At 27.9% G+C, this 14,332-nt stretch overlaps 3 protein-coding genes across 10 annotated transcripts in view; 1 reads left to right on the top strand and 2 right to left on the bottom strand.

Moving 5' to 3' along the window:
* The first annotated feature begins 1,483 nt into the window (after positions 1-1,483).
* On the top strand, positions 1,484-3,140 carry LOC100568586. Of its 2 annotated transcripts, XR_003839086.1 has the most exons (5): positions 1,484-1,618; positions 1,706-1,887; positions 1,976-2,146; positions 2,211-2,994; positions 3,050-3,140. XR_003839086.1 is itself a non-coding variant. In XM_003243748.4 (4 exons), the coding sequence occupies exons 1-4, from the start codon at positions 1,496-1,498 to the stop codon at positions 2,212-2,214; spliced, it is 480 nt and encodes a 159-aa protein (XP_003243796.1). In that variant the 5' UTR covers positions 1,484-1,495; the 3' UTR covers positions 2,215-3,016. The 2 variants fall into 2 exon arrangements, 1 of the variants encoding a protein (XP_003243796.1); XM_003243748.4 differs by lacking the exon at positions 3,050-3,140 and having other exon boundaries at positions 2,211-3,016.
* An 842-nt stretch (positions 3,141-3,982) lies between these two features.
* On the bottom strand, positions 3,983-6,196 carry LOC100568499. Of its 3 annotated transcripts, XM_029487699.1 has the most exons (5): positions 6,013-6,196; positions 5,879-5,936; positions 5,404-5,697; positions 5,172-5,311; positions 3,983-5,107 (listed from the first exon to the last, which is right to left on the bottom strand). In XM_029487699.1, the coding sequence occupies exons 1-5, from the start codon at positions 6,115-6,117 to the stop codon at positions 4,055-4,057; spliced, it is 1,650 nt and encodes a 549-aa protein (XP_029343559.1). In that variant the 5' UTR covers positions 6,118-6,196; the 3' UTR covers positions 3,983-4,054. The 3 variants fall into 3 exon arrangements, with proteins under 3 accessions (XP_029343559.1, XP_003243795.1, XP_029343560.1); XM_003243747.4 differs by having other exon boundaries at positions 5,879-6,196; XM_029487700.1 differs by lacking the exon at positions 5,879-5,936.
* A 656-nt stretch (positions 6,197-6,852) lies between these two features.
* LOC100166859 (modular serine protease) overlaps positions 6,853-14,332 on the bottom strand; it is a 17,182-nt gene continuing 9,702 nt past the window's right edge. For all 5 annotated transcript variants that reach the window (XM_016803552.2, XM_016803553.1, XM_016803554.2 and 2 more), the window contains 8 exons: positions 12,688-12,857; positions 12,325-12,538; positions 12,007-12,222; positions 11,592-11,759; positions 11,398-11,531; positions 11,146-11,313; positions 7,618-7,774; positions 6,853-7,089 (listed from right to left, as the gene is read on the bottom strand). In XM_016803552.2, coding sequence (XP_016659041.1) covers positions 6,902-7,089; positions 7,618-7,774; positions 11,146-11,313; positions 11,398-11,531; positions 11,592-11,759; positions 12,007-12,222; positions 12,325-12,538; positions 12,688-12,857 — 1,415 coding nt within the window. In that variant the 3' untranslated portion in view covers positions 6,853-6,901. The remainder of the gene's footprint in view (positions 7,090-7,617; positions 7,775-11,145; positions 11,314-11,397; positions 11,532-11,591; positions 11,760-12,006; positions 12,223-12,324; positions 12,539-12,687; positions 12,858-14,332) is intronic.

Below are 14,332 nucleotides of genomic sequence, written 5' to 3'. Positions count from 1 at the left end.
CCCCCCAAAAACCAAAAAACAAAATTCAAGCTTAAATTTTGATAAATTTTAAAGGGAATTTGACAAACAAAAATATGTGGTTCGTTATGAACTATTTTAATATTATATAAAGTCCTAAACTAATAATTAGAAAATAAAATAAATTTAGTTTTAAATAATGTACTTATCATCCTATTATATTTTTAATTATTTATAAAACTGTTATTCTTATAGCACCAGTGGTATCGAATATAACAAACAAAATATATAGTAATAATTATTAAATAATTGTGACCGATGATGATAACTATAATATATTTACTAATGTATATTAATATGTTTAAATAATATTATGTTACTATTATCCTATTAGGGTATACATGGAATTTATATTTTTATCTGGCGGCTCCGTGCCTTCATGTGTCTGTGTTACTTGTTTTTCTAGCGGGAATTTGTGTATATTTAGATATTAATATATTACATTGATGTTTTTTTTTTATAAATTAATACGTTGGATCTTAAAAATGTCCATGTACATTTATTTTAAAACATATTATTATTTATCAATTGAATTTGAATCATTTTTCATTTAATCGTCGTCGAAGAAACAAGGCAGATAAAAATATATACAGTGAAATAGTAATATTATCTTATTATTGTCATTGGTGAGTACCTATATTATTTATGCCTAATATTTATTTTTCACAAGTGAACATAATTCGTAAATTAATATTCATTAAAATTTAAACATTATAATTAAGTATTTTTTAAACTAATATTAGGCATATTTATGGAATCAAGAATCGTAATATTTTTAAGTCATTTTTTCTCGTTGCTTTATTATTATTTAAGGATTAAGACTAGGATCACATATTCACATGAGCGTCAGACTTTGAATAATCATCCATTATGCATTTTTAATTGTAAAACTATTATGACCTAGAAAATACAATTTTTGTATTATTTAATTATTTTAGATATACACTATAGGTATTTTATACATTACGTATGATTTAAATTACATAAAAATTCTTACTTTTAATTAAATAAATAAAAAATGTTTCATTGCAATATTTGATGAGTATATTATGAACTTTGTGGTAGTAGATGTAAGACAGAGAAATATTGCAACCAATTAATAAATAAGTATATACTTATATTATCTGGACACCCCCTAAAAAAACATACAAAATACGTCACTGAATGTGTTGGCTTTATTTGCATGTCACCGGTCAATACAATACTCATGCCAGATAAGGTTATCGATGAACTGAGCAACCAAAAATATAGAAAATGGGATTTTGTATTATTGGGTAAACAGATTAACACAGGGAGCGCTGGTGTACTATGGATGGGCGGTTTCCCCTCCAAATCGATTCGGGACTCCGGACTCCGTTTGTATGGTATTCCGCGGATTTACGTCTTTTTTCAAAATTAAATTAAGACATTAAATAGGGTTTTTTTTTTATTTTGACATATTATTTAATTTCCCTAATATTTATCCGTGTACAATAAAATGTCCCTGTCATTGGTTAGTATATTTTCTTACGCTAATTGTAATTTAAACTCTCGGAGTGCCATTGAAGGTGAGCACATTTTGAATGGTCACCAAATAATTCTATGTGGCAAGATTGAAACGGTAATTATTTTTAAAATTATATAAATATTTTAGTACCTATTAGGCATTTATTGGTATTATCCTATAATGATTGTACTCAATTTTTAGGAGAATACTATACAGATTAAAGCCCTAGTACTACAGACATCACATATACATGAATTGCCACATGAAGTGAATGGGGAATTGGTAAGTCATTCTTTAAGTATTCTGCCTTTTACCTGTAGTTGTAAGGCTGGTGCTTCAGAATGCTGCAAGCATGTGGTATCTGTTCTTCTGTTATTGAACAGGTAAATAATTACTTAAGTGACTTTTTTTACATTCAATTTGATTAAAAATCTAGTACCTAATACAATTGTGCATAACTTATAATTTTAGAACTCCAATTGCTGATTTGGAAACATTGTCATCAACTGATGTAAAATGTCAATGGACAAAATTAAGACAGCCGACATTAACACAGTACAAACCATTACCTGTGGATACGTTTGATTGTTGTTACAAAAAGACTAGTGAAATGAATGTTGATATTGATGGAGAGACAGTTAGGTATGGTTAACCTATAATGGTTATACTTTTAAACTATAATTGTGTTTATTAATTTTTATTGTAGATAAATTCAGTGGTATACAAATTAAATATGAATAATTAATGTTGTAAACACTTGTATTAACAACATTGTTCAATGGTTATCGTGTCAGACAATCATCACACCGGAACCAGTTATCTGTCTTCACATATCCTTTATATATCATCAATAGTTTAATCTAAAGTTACATTGTATTCATTAACTATGAGCATAGGCGCAATTAGGGGTAACTTGGGGCCCCTACTCAACTTAGCCCCTCCCCCCCCCCCCACAGTTTTATCTGTAGCTCCAGTTATTTTAACTTTTTTTTACTATAAAATCAGGGTTTGTACTGTTAATGCCTCTAATTACGCCTATGATTATGAGTAAAATTATACTAACTGTTGTGTTGTACTAGTCTATTTGATTATCTAGTTGATGCATGTTTTTATGTTATTACTTAGCTTAGTGAATACTGTATGATTGGTTTTGAATTTTACTAATTATATAATATGATTGTTTTTTTAACCTAGATTTTAGATAATAACATTTCTTATTGCCTCCACCACAAGCCAAGATTAAAGGAAGTATTAATTAGTTCACTCTTATTTATAATACTTGATAATTGTACATTTTATAAAAAATTAATTTGCTGTATTTTCAATTTTGAAGGTCGAGGTTTATTTCTTGTGAAACAGCGTCAGCATTGGCTCTCCATAAATATGGCCGACATTTACCAAGTAGTGATTTAAACCAAAATAATAATGTCCAATCTATTGAATTGATATTATCTTCACATCCATTAATGGACATCTTGGAAAACTACCCAGTAATGGACATGGGAGATTGCTGTAAGGATTTTTATTATTCAAAACTTTCAACAGATGCTGCTGGAATCATGAATCGTTCCCTGAAAGACAAAACTTTTTGGGATTCATGTAGGCAATTCAGAATTACAGGGAGTCGGTGTTACAGCTTGTATACATATAACAAAACACTAAAAACAGATGAACAATGGTCATTGAAGTCCAGTAAATATTTTTGGGCAAAGTCTTTTACAAACAAATTTGTTAAACATGGAATTGAATACGAAAATACTGCTAGAGATTTATATGCTAGTTGCTCAAATCAAAAAATTGTGGAATGCGGTTTGGTAATTAATTCAAAAAACCCTTGGTTAGGTTACACACCAGATGGTGTGATAGTAAATAATGAAAATGTGCCAATAAAATTAATAGAAATAAAATGCCCCTTTAAAGGTAAAAGTTTAAGTATTAAAGATTTAATACCCAGGTTAAATTTTATTATTCAAAACTCAGATGATTCTCTAAGTCTTAAAAAAAATCATTCCTATTATGCACAAGCCCAAATGGGTATGGTTTTATTAAATGTTCAGATGTGTGATTTCATTATATATAGTAGTTATGATAATAATTATACTGTAATAAATGTAATCTATGATGGGCTTTACTGTAAAGATTTATTTTTTAGTTTAAAAAAAATATATTTTGAAAGATTATTACATGAAGCATGCACTTACACATGCTAAGTTACATAAAATGATTTTTATTGTTCTGTTAGTTGTTTATAATATTGTAAAATTAATTAATTAATTATTTTAAATGTATATTACAATAAAAAGATTTTTTAATCATAATTTGTAATTTTTTAACTTTGATACAAAACTTATGAAATGAAAAATTAAAATGTACATTATTACTTAGTGTTTATAATATTGTAAAATTAATTAATTATTTTAAATTTATATTACAATAAAAAAGATTTTTCAATCATAATTTGTAATTTTTTAACTTTGATACAAAACTTATGAAATGAGAAATTAAAATGTACATTATTACTTAGTGTTGAGTGAAAATATAAAAAAGGTATTAACTATTAAATTTATCCAGAGAAAAAATTGGTGGACTAATATTACATAATCCTCCAACTATTGCCATTATATCAGAAGCTAGATGAACATGTGCCCAGGGAAATGTCTGTTGAAAAATTTTAAAGCTTTTCAATCTTTGGTTTATTCGTTCAATATGAACTCTGGCTTTGGCAATATTTTTAGATAATAGAGCATCATCCTTATTAAATTGTGTTTGATTTTTTAAAAAAGGTGGTCTTATTATAGAAATGTTTTTTTTTTTACAAATATCATCAATAAGAAACCCTTTATCAACCATGATGGCATCTGGTGGTTGCATATTTTCAATTATATTGCTTTGTTCGAAAATAGCTTTGTCTGATGATCTGCCACCATAAGGTTTACTTATAAAACTTATTAAGCCGCCTGGAGTAATCCCTACTAAAAACTTTAAGGTGAAGGTAGATTTGTAATTACTATAACATTTAATACGACATGTTAAACATTTAGGCCTTTGCACAGAAATTTCTGTACAATCAAGTACCACCCTTACATTGTTAAAATTGTCAAAGCAAAATGGAAGATTTGATAAAATTTCTTGCTTAGAAAGCCAATAAACCAAAGACTGCATTATTTGGGCAAGTTGGGGGATCATTAAAATATAGGTCGAACGACAAGTTTCAGAAGTTAAATCATTAAATAAAATACTTAAAATAGCAAATGATAGACCTTGTTTTAATTTTAAAAATACCATTATAATACGCTCTTTTAAATTAAGTCTGTGTGTTCTCTTATCAGGAAAATATTGTTTGTGCAAATTAATTATTTCATTTAAAGCATTAAAAGAACAAATTCCGGTCATGGTAATTAATTTTTTTTTGTGATCTATTAAAGAAATCAATGGAGTTACAAGGTCACCACTTGACACTTGTGTTCCGTTGTCTTGTGTGGTTTTAAGTTGATTAATAATATTATTGGCAACTGTTATATCGTTGGTTTGGTTGGATGTCAAACTATCATCGTCCACTTGAATTGATGTTGAAGAGCTAATGTTCAAATTCTCATCATGACACTAAAATCAGATTAGAAAATATGTAAACCTCTATGGTGGGTATAAAAATAAACTAACTTCTTACTTCATCCTCAATTTGGTCTTGATATACTCTTTTTTTTGGAGATGATCTCTTTTTGGGCGAAGGCAGTATAACTGAGGATTTTGGTAAATTTACAGAAGGAACTGCAAAAGGCCTAAGACGTTGACGTATTCTATTGAATCCTAGATTATCAATTAGTTTTAATACAACTTACTAACTAATTATAAAAAGTGATTGAGTATTTCAAAAATTTATTAGGTACATAATAACATACCTGGCAAGTAATCATTTGGAGTAAAGTGTTTTGAACACACCTGTAATTGCTTTTTTGTTAATGCTTCTTCAGATAGCTTTAACTTGACAGCCCAAATTCTGCGACGATTTACCAATTCTTCAATCCCAAAACTATTTTTCCATGATATTTTTGGTTCGTTTAAATCTGGCAATCGGTGGAAACTTATACACTCATTAGTTAAATAAAAACTATTACATCCATAAACACTGCAATAGTTATTGCTTTTCTTTTTATTTTTATTTTTATTTTTCTTATTCTCTTGATTTTCCATTTCTGTAAATTTAAATTATAATATTATTTAATAATTGTAATAATATATATATATATATATATTATATAATAATAATATAGGTAGATGGTTGATTTACCATAAAAATTTAAATGGTCTATGTACTAACATAGTCCGTAACTAGGTATGTTAATATTGTTAATTAAAAATATTTTAAGTACTTACCATGCACGTTTAACTCCATAATTCTATTTAGAAAATAAAAATGTATAACATGGAACACCTAACGATTAAGTACGTCAAGTAAGAAGAAGTATGTCGACTTTAAACGAATTAAACAAAATAAAACAGTAGTATACTTTTACTATAGGTTCTGTGATTCTAGTAAAATCTATCCCGAATCGGAAGGTACAAATTATTTCCACCAGAGCGCGTTTTGTTAATCTGTTTCCCCAATACCCCATACCCTATTACTCTTATATAGGTATTAGATATTTTACAAATTAATATTATCTTAAATTGTAATTTGTAATATATATATTTTTTTATTGCTTGCTTATCGGCTCAAGTTTTTTCTATTTATTAAACATACCAGAAATTATTTTCGATTCTTGAGCAGTTTGCGGTAATTTTATATTTTTAGCCACACCACCCATTCATTTTTTTTTTAAGTCATATTTTGCCCAAATTAAAATATTAATGTAAACACGCATAACGAAAAAAATGAATTTTAATTTAGGTACAATTTAGGTAATGGTGGTATCGGTGGTAAGGACCGAGGCCTAAGGTCATAGGCGCAAATAGGGGGCGCTCTAGGGGCTAAGCCCTCCCAAAAATGTCCATAGCCCCCCCAAACATTTCCTACGTTTCGTTTTAAGCTTATTCAATATTATCAAAGTAAGGCTTTAGCCCGCCCAAATCTCAAACGCTATTTGCGCCTATGCCTAGGGTAGTCGGACGGTCGAACTCGGTAGAAAGCTATGGTCGGACGCGGAGCAGCGACTAACTTAACGCGTGTATTGCGTACGTTCGCCGCACACACGCAGACTACGGCTGATAGTACGGTCGGTGTTGTCGTCCGAACAAGTATTTATTAGCGTATACCAAAAAAAAATAATAATACTTAAGTTATCCTTCTTATTATAAATAATACTCACAAGTAACTCTTAATTAGTATTTATAAATAAATGAAAACCGTAGAAAGAGACAACAATCTTTTTTTTATTTTTCTAATAATATTATCATAATTTATTTGACTTTGTTATATCTGTCAAACAATCCACGAATCCATTCAATGTGGTACTTTATTTCTGTAAAAGTTGCGATTGAATAATTTTTATCTGTATCCTTGGAACTCACTACTCCGGTCAAATAATAAGAATCAGAGTGCAAAAAGCATAAACCAGCACCACTGTCTCCACTACCCACTCCTTGTCCTGAAATTAAAAATATTTTACTCATAGTACTTAAATTAATCATACAACATATTATATGATTGCTTTATTTTAATAAAAGTCTTTCCTACAATAGACATTAAGTTATCATTTTCTTACAATCGTTTGAAAGGTGACCATTAAAGATTAAATTGCCTTAGATTATTACTATTATGTGAGTCGATAAATTTTTTTCTAAAAAACACTGAAATTTTCTGGAGTATGTATTCACATTATATGAGTCGATGAGGTTTACAAGGAACGGTACTAATCGAATGTCGATGTATCATACCACAGTTCAACTGTGCAAGTAGGATTACCTTTTAGATATTATGACTCATTAACTTGTAAAGTAAGAAATTAATACGTTATATAACAATGACGTGTGTGGTGTGTCAATTAAAACAATCAATAGGTACGACAATTAATATTCATTTTTAATAGTGTTAAATAAATTAAAATTAAGTTTGTCAAAAAAAAAAAAATAATGATTTCGTGGTATTAACTATTAATACTTAAATATTTTATTACCCAATGCAGAACCGGCACAAAACTTATCCACAGTCACATACCGTTCAAATTCGTTTTTATACATTCCCCGACAAGTGCTACGGTCGATGTATGGTAAAGATGCTTCTAACAAAATAGGACTTGAACTGGCATTTTCTGTTTTCCCCCAACCAACAATCTGTAAGAGTATAAAACAATTATCACGTACAATGCAGTGCGGTTATAAAATTAACATATAATTTTTTTGTCATTATTATTATTTAATAATTAGGGCTTCAGTCACAACAGTTATTAGCCAAGTGTTATTTACAAACTAAAAGTACTAATACAATATTAAAAAAAAAAGATAAAAAAGGTGGGTAAGTGGATGTCGCTCTGCTGTGCAGTAGGTTACAAGTGGGTCACTGTATATAATGGATAGTATTAAATTTGAATTCAATGATATAATATCATTGTATAAGAAAAATGATTCTAAGCGGAGACGGTATATGTCAGTCTAGGTATAAGACATAATATTATATACTTATCTATAGTATTAAAAAAAAATTGATCTATAATAAATTCCAAATTAATCATATCACAGTATCCATTAGGTACTTATAACACGTTATACATCAACAACAAACCGTGATACTATCATAGATATATAATAGTATATACTTTAGAAGTTTCAAGTACCCACGTATAATATTATACAATCACAACAAAATAACTAAAATTCCAGATTATTCCAGGTTTTTTAATATGTAATTTTGTCCAAATTTGAGCTTAGAATGACTATAAAAATAAACTGAGCTTATGTATTTTTTAGATTTTTTGGTAACAGAAGTTACTACTTATGTGGAATCTTGTTTTAAATTTTTAATCCTTAGATATAAAAGTTGAACATTTTACAAATTTTTAACTACCAAATAATTATTTAATTTTAAAATTGATAAATTTTGTCAAAATTCGATCTTTAAATCCTTATAAAAAAAAATTGTGCCAATGTATTTTTAATATTTTTCAACTGCTATTGTAACAATATATCAGGAGCCTTATATTAATTTTTTACACTTTTTGGCCCAACAGATAAAACTTTATTGATATTTATAGAAAAAAAACTAATAAAATTGAAAACTGACAATGTCCGCAAACAGCTCAAAAAGAGTCAAATTATTTTCAAAATGTTATCCTATATAGAAAATGCTAATATAAACATTCAGTGAAATTTTCAAGTATCTACAGTCATAAGTTTTTTAATTACAACAAAATAAGAAAATCGTTACGTGAGAAATCGAGTGAATATCAAATATTGTAAAAATATGAATTTCAAACGCTCATAAAAATTTAATTTTACTTGTTTGTAGACATTTTTTTTTTAAAAAGGTAGACAAATTTATGAGGAATCTTGAAATACTATGGATTTTAATTTTTTTCATCTGCGTTTGAAATAATATAATAGGAACCTTCTATTAAATATTCAAGCTTTTTTAACCAACAAATAAAATTTTATTGATATTTATAGAAAAAAAAACTAAATAAAATGGAAACTGAAAATGTCCGTAAACAGCTCAAAATAAATCAAAATATTTGAAAAATTTTATGGTGTATAGAAAATGCTAATATAAACATTCAGTCAAAATTGTATGTACCTACGGTAGTTTGTTTTAGAGTTGTACCAAAAACCAAAATCGATTTTCTCGAAAACAGATTTTGCGTAAAAATTCCTGTTTTTCCATAATTTTTCTTTTGTTTTTCACGTAGCTTTTGAAAACTACTGGAAATTTTTACTTTTGACCCCCCCCCCCACCCCCCCAAAGTACCAATTAGATTCGATTTCCTATCAGAAAAGATACTGTTGAAGAAAATCTAAGCACTTTTACTGTCCTAAAAGGTGATGACAGACACAAAAATAAAAAAAATAAAAAAACACATCATTGTAAAATCAATACATTCATCGTTCCATTCAGAATCTAAAATTGAAATTTGAAATTGTCAGTGAATAGCTTAAAACGAGTTAAAATATTTTGAAATTTTTTTCAAGTATAGGCATTGATAAAATAAAAATTCAGTGAAATTTTAATGTATTTACAGTGATACTTTTTTGATTTACAACAAAATAACAAAATCGCTATACGAGAAATCCAGTGAATATCCAATCTTGTAAAAATATGAACTTCAAACACTTATAAAAATTTAATTTGACTTACTTGTGGACATTTTTTCTTTTTCAAATCTTAGATTTAAAAAGAAAAATTTTTATGAATTTCTAACTCAAAATAAATTATACATTTTCGCGAAATTTTACGTATTTTGTCAATATTTGAACTTTAAATGCTTATAAAAATACAAGCTTTTTTACCCAATAAATAACATTTTATTGAAGTTTCTTATCAGAAAAGATTTGACTGTTGAAGAAAATCTAAGCATTTTTACTCTACTAAAAGGTGATGACAGACACAATAAAAAAACACACATTGTAAAATTCGCTCCGCTCAGAATATATAAAAAGTTTGACTTTTCGGTTTCTGAAAATTGCCGACTTGTACTTACAATTGCCGGTATTCGGAGGGTGTTATACCCCCCCCCCCCCCACCTGTAAAATCTTCCTGAGTTTATGGTATAACATTTACAAGTTGTGTTGATTCGAGGTTGCTCGATTTGTCCCACTGCAATAAATGTTACAATCATCCGCAAAGAGTTTATGTTAAACAGAAAATGGCAGATGTTTATATAAATGCCGTTTATTGCTACCAGGAAGATAGTGACGCTGAGAGCTGAACCTGACGGGAGACCATTCTCAATGTAATGTTGATTAGATAATTTGTTTTGAGTTTTTACTCTGATAGAACGATTAGTTAAAAAGTTTGCAATAAACTTTATCATGTGGCCGTTAATATCTTATTTCATAAGAATCGATAATACTCCATCTCTCCAGACCATGTCAGCTGTGCTGATGTCAGTGTGTAATGTAGAGAGGTTATCTATAGTAGAATGGTTATACTTATACACTTGAAGCAAATTTGATGTTTGGAGTCTTGGAGATACGATTGGTTGAATCGAGGTACCAGATGAGTCTTTTGTTGATAATTTTTTACAAGACCTTGCTCATACTATTTAAAAGAGATGAGAATCTGTAGTTGTGTATTTCAAATTTGTTTTTTTTTATTTAGGGATGGGTATTATCGTTGCATTCCGCCATTAATTTAGAAATACTCCTTGTAACAATATCGAATTAAAAATTTTGAGCAATGTTATAATTCCCTTTTCAGGGAAATTTGAATGAATGAATTTATGAATTTGGAATATAGTCATGTCCTGGACTTTAAACTGTTAAAAGATTTTTCGTATTTTTTAATGGCATTGCTGCAACCAGGGTGATACCTTGTTTTTATTGTTACATAGCTTTTGTCCAATTGTTATGTTTGCAGTTTTGATTGGAGAAATCGTGAACACTAGTGTCTATATGTTACTTAGACAGAGAATCCCACTGTATTTTGTCATTATAAACAAATGGTCGATACTTATAATTAAAGTAATTCACATATAAATATACTAAAAACCCACCTTTCCGTGATCTCCATTTTCCTCCTTGTATTCACCATTCCAATCAATACAAACAGGTGTGACACCATCACTAAAAGGCACTCGTTTTTCTAACAGAATAACAGCTATATCTTCAAAATAAGACCCGGTATGTCCATTATAACCTTCCGTCAGGTAAACGATCTTCACCTTTAAAATTGTTTCAAAATATTATAAATATAATATAATATTTCGTACCAACGATTTGCAGATTTTGAATTATTAATAACTTACGTTAATAATTTTAGTAAATTCGTTGTCAATTATTGAAAAGTTTCTATCATATTTTCCAACAGCAATTTTGTAAAGACCGTCACTTATTGATATTGTATTAGATAACATACCTTGATTCCAAAAACAATGAGCCGCTAAAAATTATATTTATTTAATTTTTATTCTTTCTTAAATTCGTTGCACAAAGATTTTACCTGAAACGACTAAGTTAGGAGAAATAATTGATCCTCCGCATATCAAGTCATGATTGGATTTTTTTTTATCAAATCTATATATTCCAACATTCCAAGGTGCCGTTCCAACAAGTGCTTTTGTACCATTGTTGATCAACAGTTTGATTTCAATATATACTCTACCGCAATCTAAAACAATATTTGAATAAAAATATAAATTATAATAAGTAATAATACCTATAAAAAAGACTTGTTATTGACGGTTTAAAAATGTCCATCAAACAATTTAGGCATAACCTCACGATATTTTGTCATTCATTAATTTTAACTTTTGTTATACAAACAAAAGCATTTAGTTACAGTAAAAGTTGAGTAAATTAGTAATGTATATAAATTGTGGGATTATATTTATATGACAAAAAATACAATAAATTACTTGGATTGCATGTATATAGTGGTTTATTCCACATTCCATTAGACTGACAAATTAATTGTAGTGGAGATTCATCTTTTCCATTTGGTGCACTATGTGTTGACTTACATGATAGTCTTGCTATTGTATCGGGTATCGATAAATTTGAACAGTTAGCATACTTACCATTATGACTACATTTAATATCTAAACTATCCGATTCTAGAGGTGGACACATTTCTATAAACGTAAATGAATGATAATCGATCATAGAAAACCATTAGTCTTATAATATTAAAATTAAAAATTATTACAGCATACAAATCACAATACAAAACTTACTGAAACACAATTTCTCAGAATTTGTTAACCATTTTCCTTTTCCCTGACAAAACCTAAAACGACTGGGATAGGCCTTATGATATCCAACTTCACAATTCTCATTAATATTAAGATGATTGTCAATTAATGTCCCGTGAGGTAAAATCTCATTTGAGTCTTCATAAGAATATACAACTCCTTCAACAGTTGGTAAAACGCATGAATTCACTGTGACCTGTTAAAATCTTAAATTTTAAAAATATATATTCTTTCTAAAATATGTTAGTTTTAAAGCAGAATTTGTTATTGAAAAAACTAAGACAACACAATAAATTTAAAATGTCAATTGATACCTACAATTTATAATGAAACATGTTTACGTACATGTTTGTTTATAATTCCACGAATCCAATGAACATAGAATCTTAAGTCTATAAATTGTTGAACCATACGTTCGTTGGTATCTTCATCATATCTCGTATTAACCCCGGTTAAAAAATGAGAATTGGAATGTAAAAAGGTTATGCCTAGTCCCTGATATGAATACAATGGTTCTAAAACAAGATATATTTGATTAATAAGAAACAAATTAAAGGTCTTACTATTGTTGGGTATAGTAGGTGCATAGGTGGAAATTTATTACATTTTCCTGTGAGAGGGGGAGGGTAGCATTTTTCATTAATTTTTATTTATTTTTAAATAAACGCTATTTGGCTTTTTAAACAATAGAGTATAAGAAATAACTAAATAAACAATGTAACTGTAATATATACATTTAAACTTAATATCCATAAAAGGAGAGGGGGCCTATTGGTCCAAGTGATTATAGGTTATTATCAGTTAAGGACATGATTCTTACAATTGGGATATTATTGTCAAGGACATCAATCTTAACTTCAATTTGCCTTTGGGTAAAATTAACACAACATCTGATTCGGCATTTGATCATGGTTCAAAACCGAGCAACTCACTAATAGGACTAGAGATGTGGAATTTACCGGTAAAAAAATTCGGTAAATTTACGTAAAATTCGGTAAATTGGTAAATTTTAGAAAAAAAATTTTAGGTGTAATTTTTATTCAATTTTAAAATAAATCTTACGTACCAAATTTCTTACCTTTTTTAACATTTTTATGGAGCGTTCAAATGTAAGACAAATAGGATTTTTTTCTTTTTACCTACCAACCTACCAACCTATCTAACCTATTCCTATATGACTATTGTCTATACCTAAAATTTTAAATGCGTCTTTGGAAAAAAACTATTACTTATTTCCTTCAGAACAGAAAACAATGTGTAAAATAACTTATGAAACTTGTATTAAACTATAAACATAACTTCAATATCAACATATACCTATTTGTATGTTTTTGATATAATTGCATTTATCAAAATAAAACAAAAAATTAATAGTTTATAATAAACAACAGAACAAATAAAAAAAATAAACAATACTTCTTTTATAAAAAATAAAATTTAAATAAATTACAAAACTGTTTTCAGAATACTGAATAACACAGCAATACACCAATAGGTACATAATAACAATATTGAAATGTAATTAAAATTCGGAACATATTAATTTAACTAGGCGAGTGTATATGTTGAATTGAATTAAAAAAATAAAACAATACAACGTAGAAATATACAAGCATTATAGTATTGAACACGATTATTTGTGCATGTTTAATACAATCTAAGTGTACTACTAGGGGGTAAGTATTAACGTAAGTACCTAAGTCACTACCATAGTCACACAGAACACTCAGTGTTTACTTTTAAATTAATGTATACCGGGTGATTTTTTTATCATTGAACACTCATTATTTCAAAAAATGTAAACTTTTTTGAAAATATTTTTTTACATAGTTTCAAGTCGCTTGTAAAACAATGTTTTTCTTAAAAAATTATATTTTTTAATAATTTTATCCTTATAATTTTTTAAGTTTTTTACTTAAAAATAAGCAGAATATTTTTCTTAGTGTTTTGATATATGAAAATCGAATTTTGGATGAGTAGTTTATGAGTT

This window comes from Acyrthosiphon pisum, chromosome A1 (assembly GCF_005508785.2).
Source record: "Acyrthosiphon pisum isolate AL4f chromosome A1, pea_aphid_22Mar2018_4r6ur, whole genome shotgun sequence".
In the NCBI taxonomy this organism is placed as follows: Eukaryota; Metazoa; Arthropoda; class Insecta; order Hemiptera; family Aphididae; genus Acyrthosiphon; species Acyrthosiphon pisum.
This window is presented reverse-complemented; position numbering and strand designations above follow the sequence as displayed.

Excerpts from the sequence above, each read along its gene's own strand:
- LOC100568586 (XM_003243748.4), top strand. The coding sequence starts at position 1,496 with ATGTCCCTGTCATTGGTTAGTATATTTTCTTACGCTAATTGTAATTTA. Across the intron at positions 1,619-1,705 it reads TATGTGGCAAGATTGAAACG|GAGAATACTATACAGATTAA; the intron begins GTAATTATTTTT and ends CTCAATTTTTAG. Across the intron at positions 1,888-1,975 it reads GTTCTTCTGTTATTGAACAG|AACTCCAATTGCTGATTTGG; the intron begins GTAAATAATTAC and ends TTATAATTTTAG.
- LOC100568499 (XM_029487699.1), bottom strand. The coding sequence starts at position 6,117 with ATGGGGTATTGGGGAAACAGATTAACAAAACGCGCTCTGGTGGAAATA. Across the intron at positions 5,937-6,012 it reads TCACAGAACCTATAGTAAAA|GTGTTCCATGTTATACATTT; the intron begins GTATACTACTGT and ends CTTAATCGTTAG. Across the intron at positions 5,108-5,171 it reads AAGACCAAATTGAGGATGAA|TGTCATGATGAGAATTTGAA; the intron begins GTAAGAAGTTAG and ends ATCTGATTTTAG.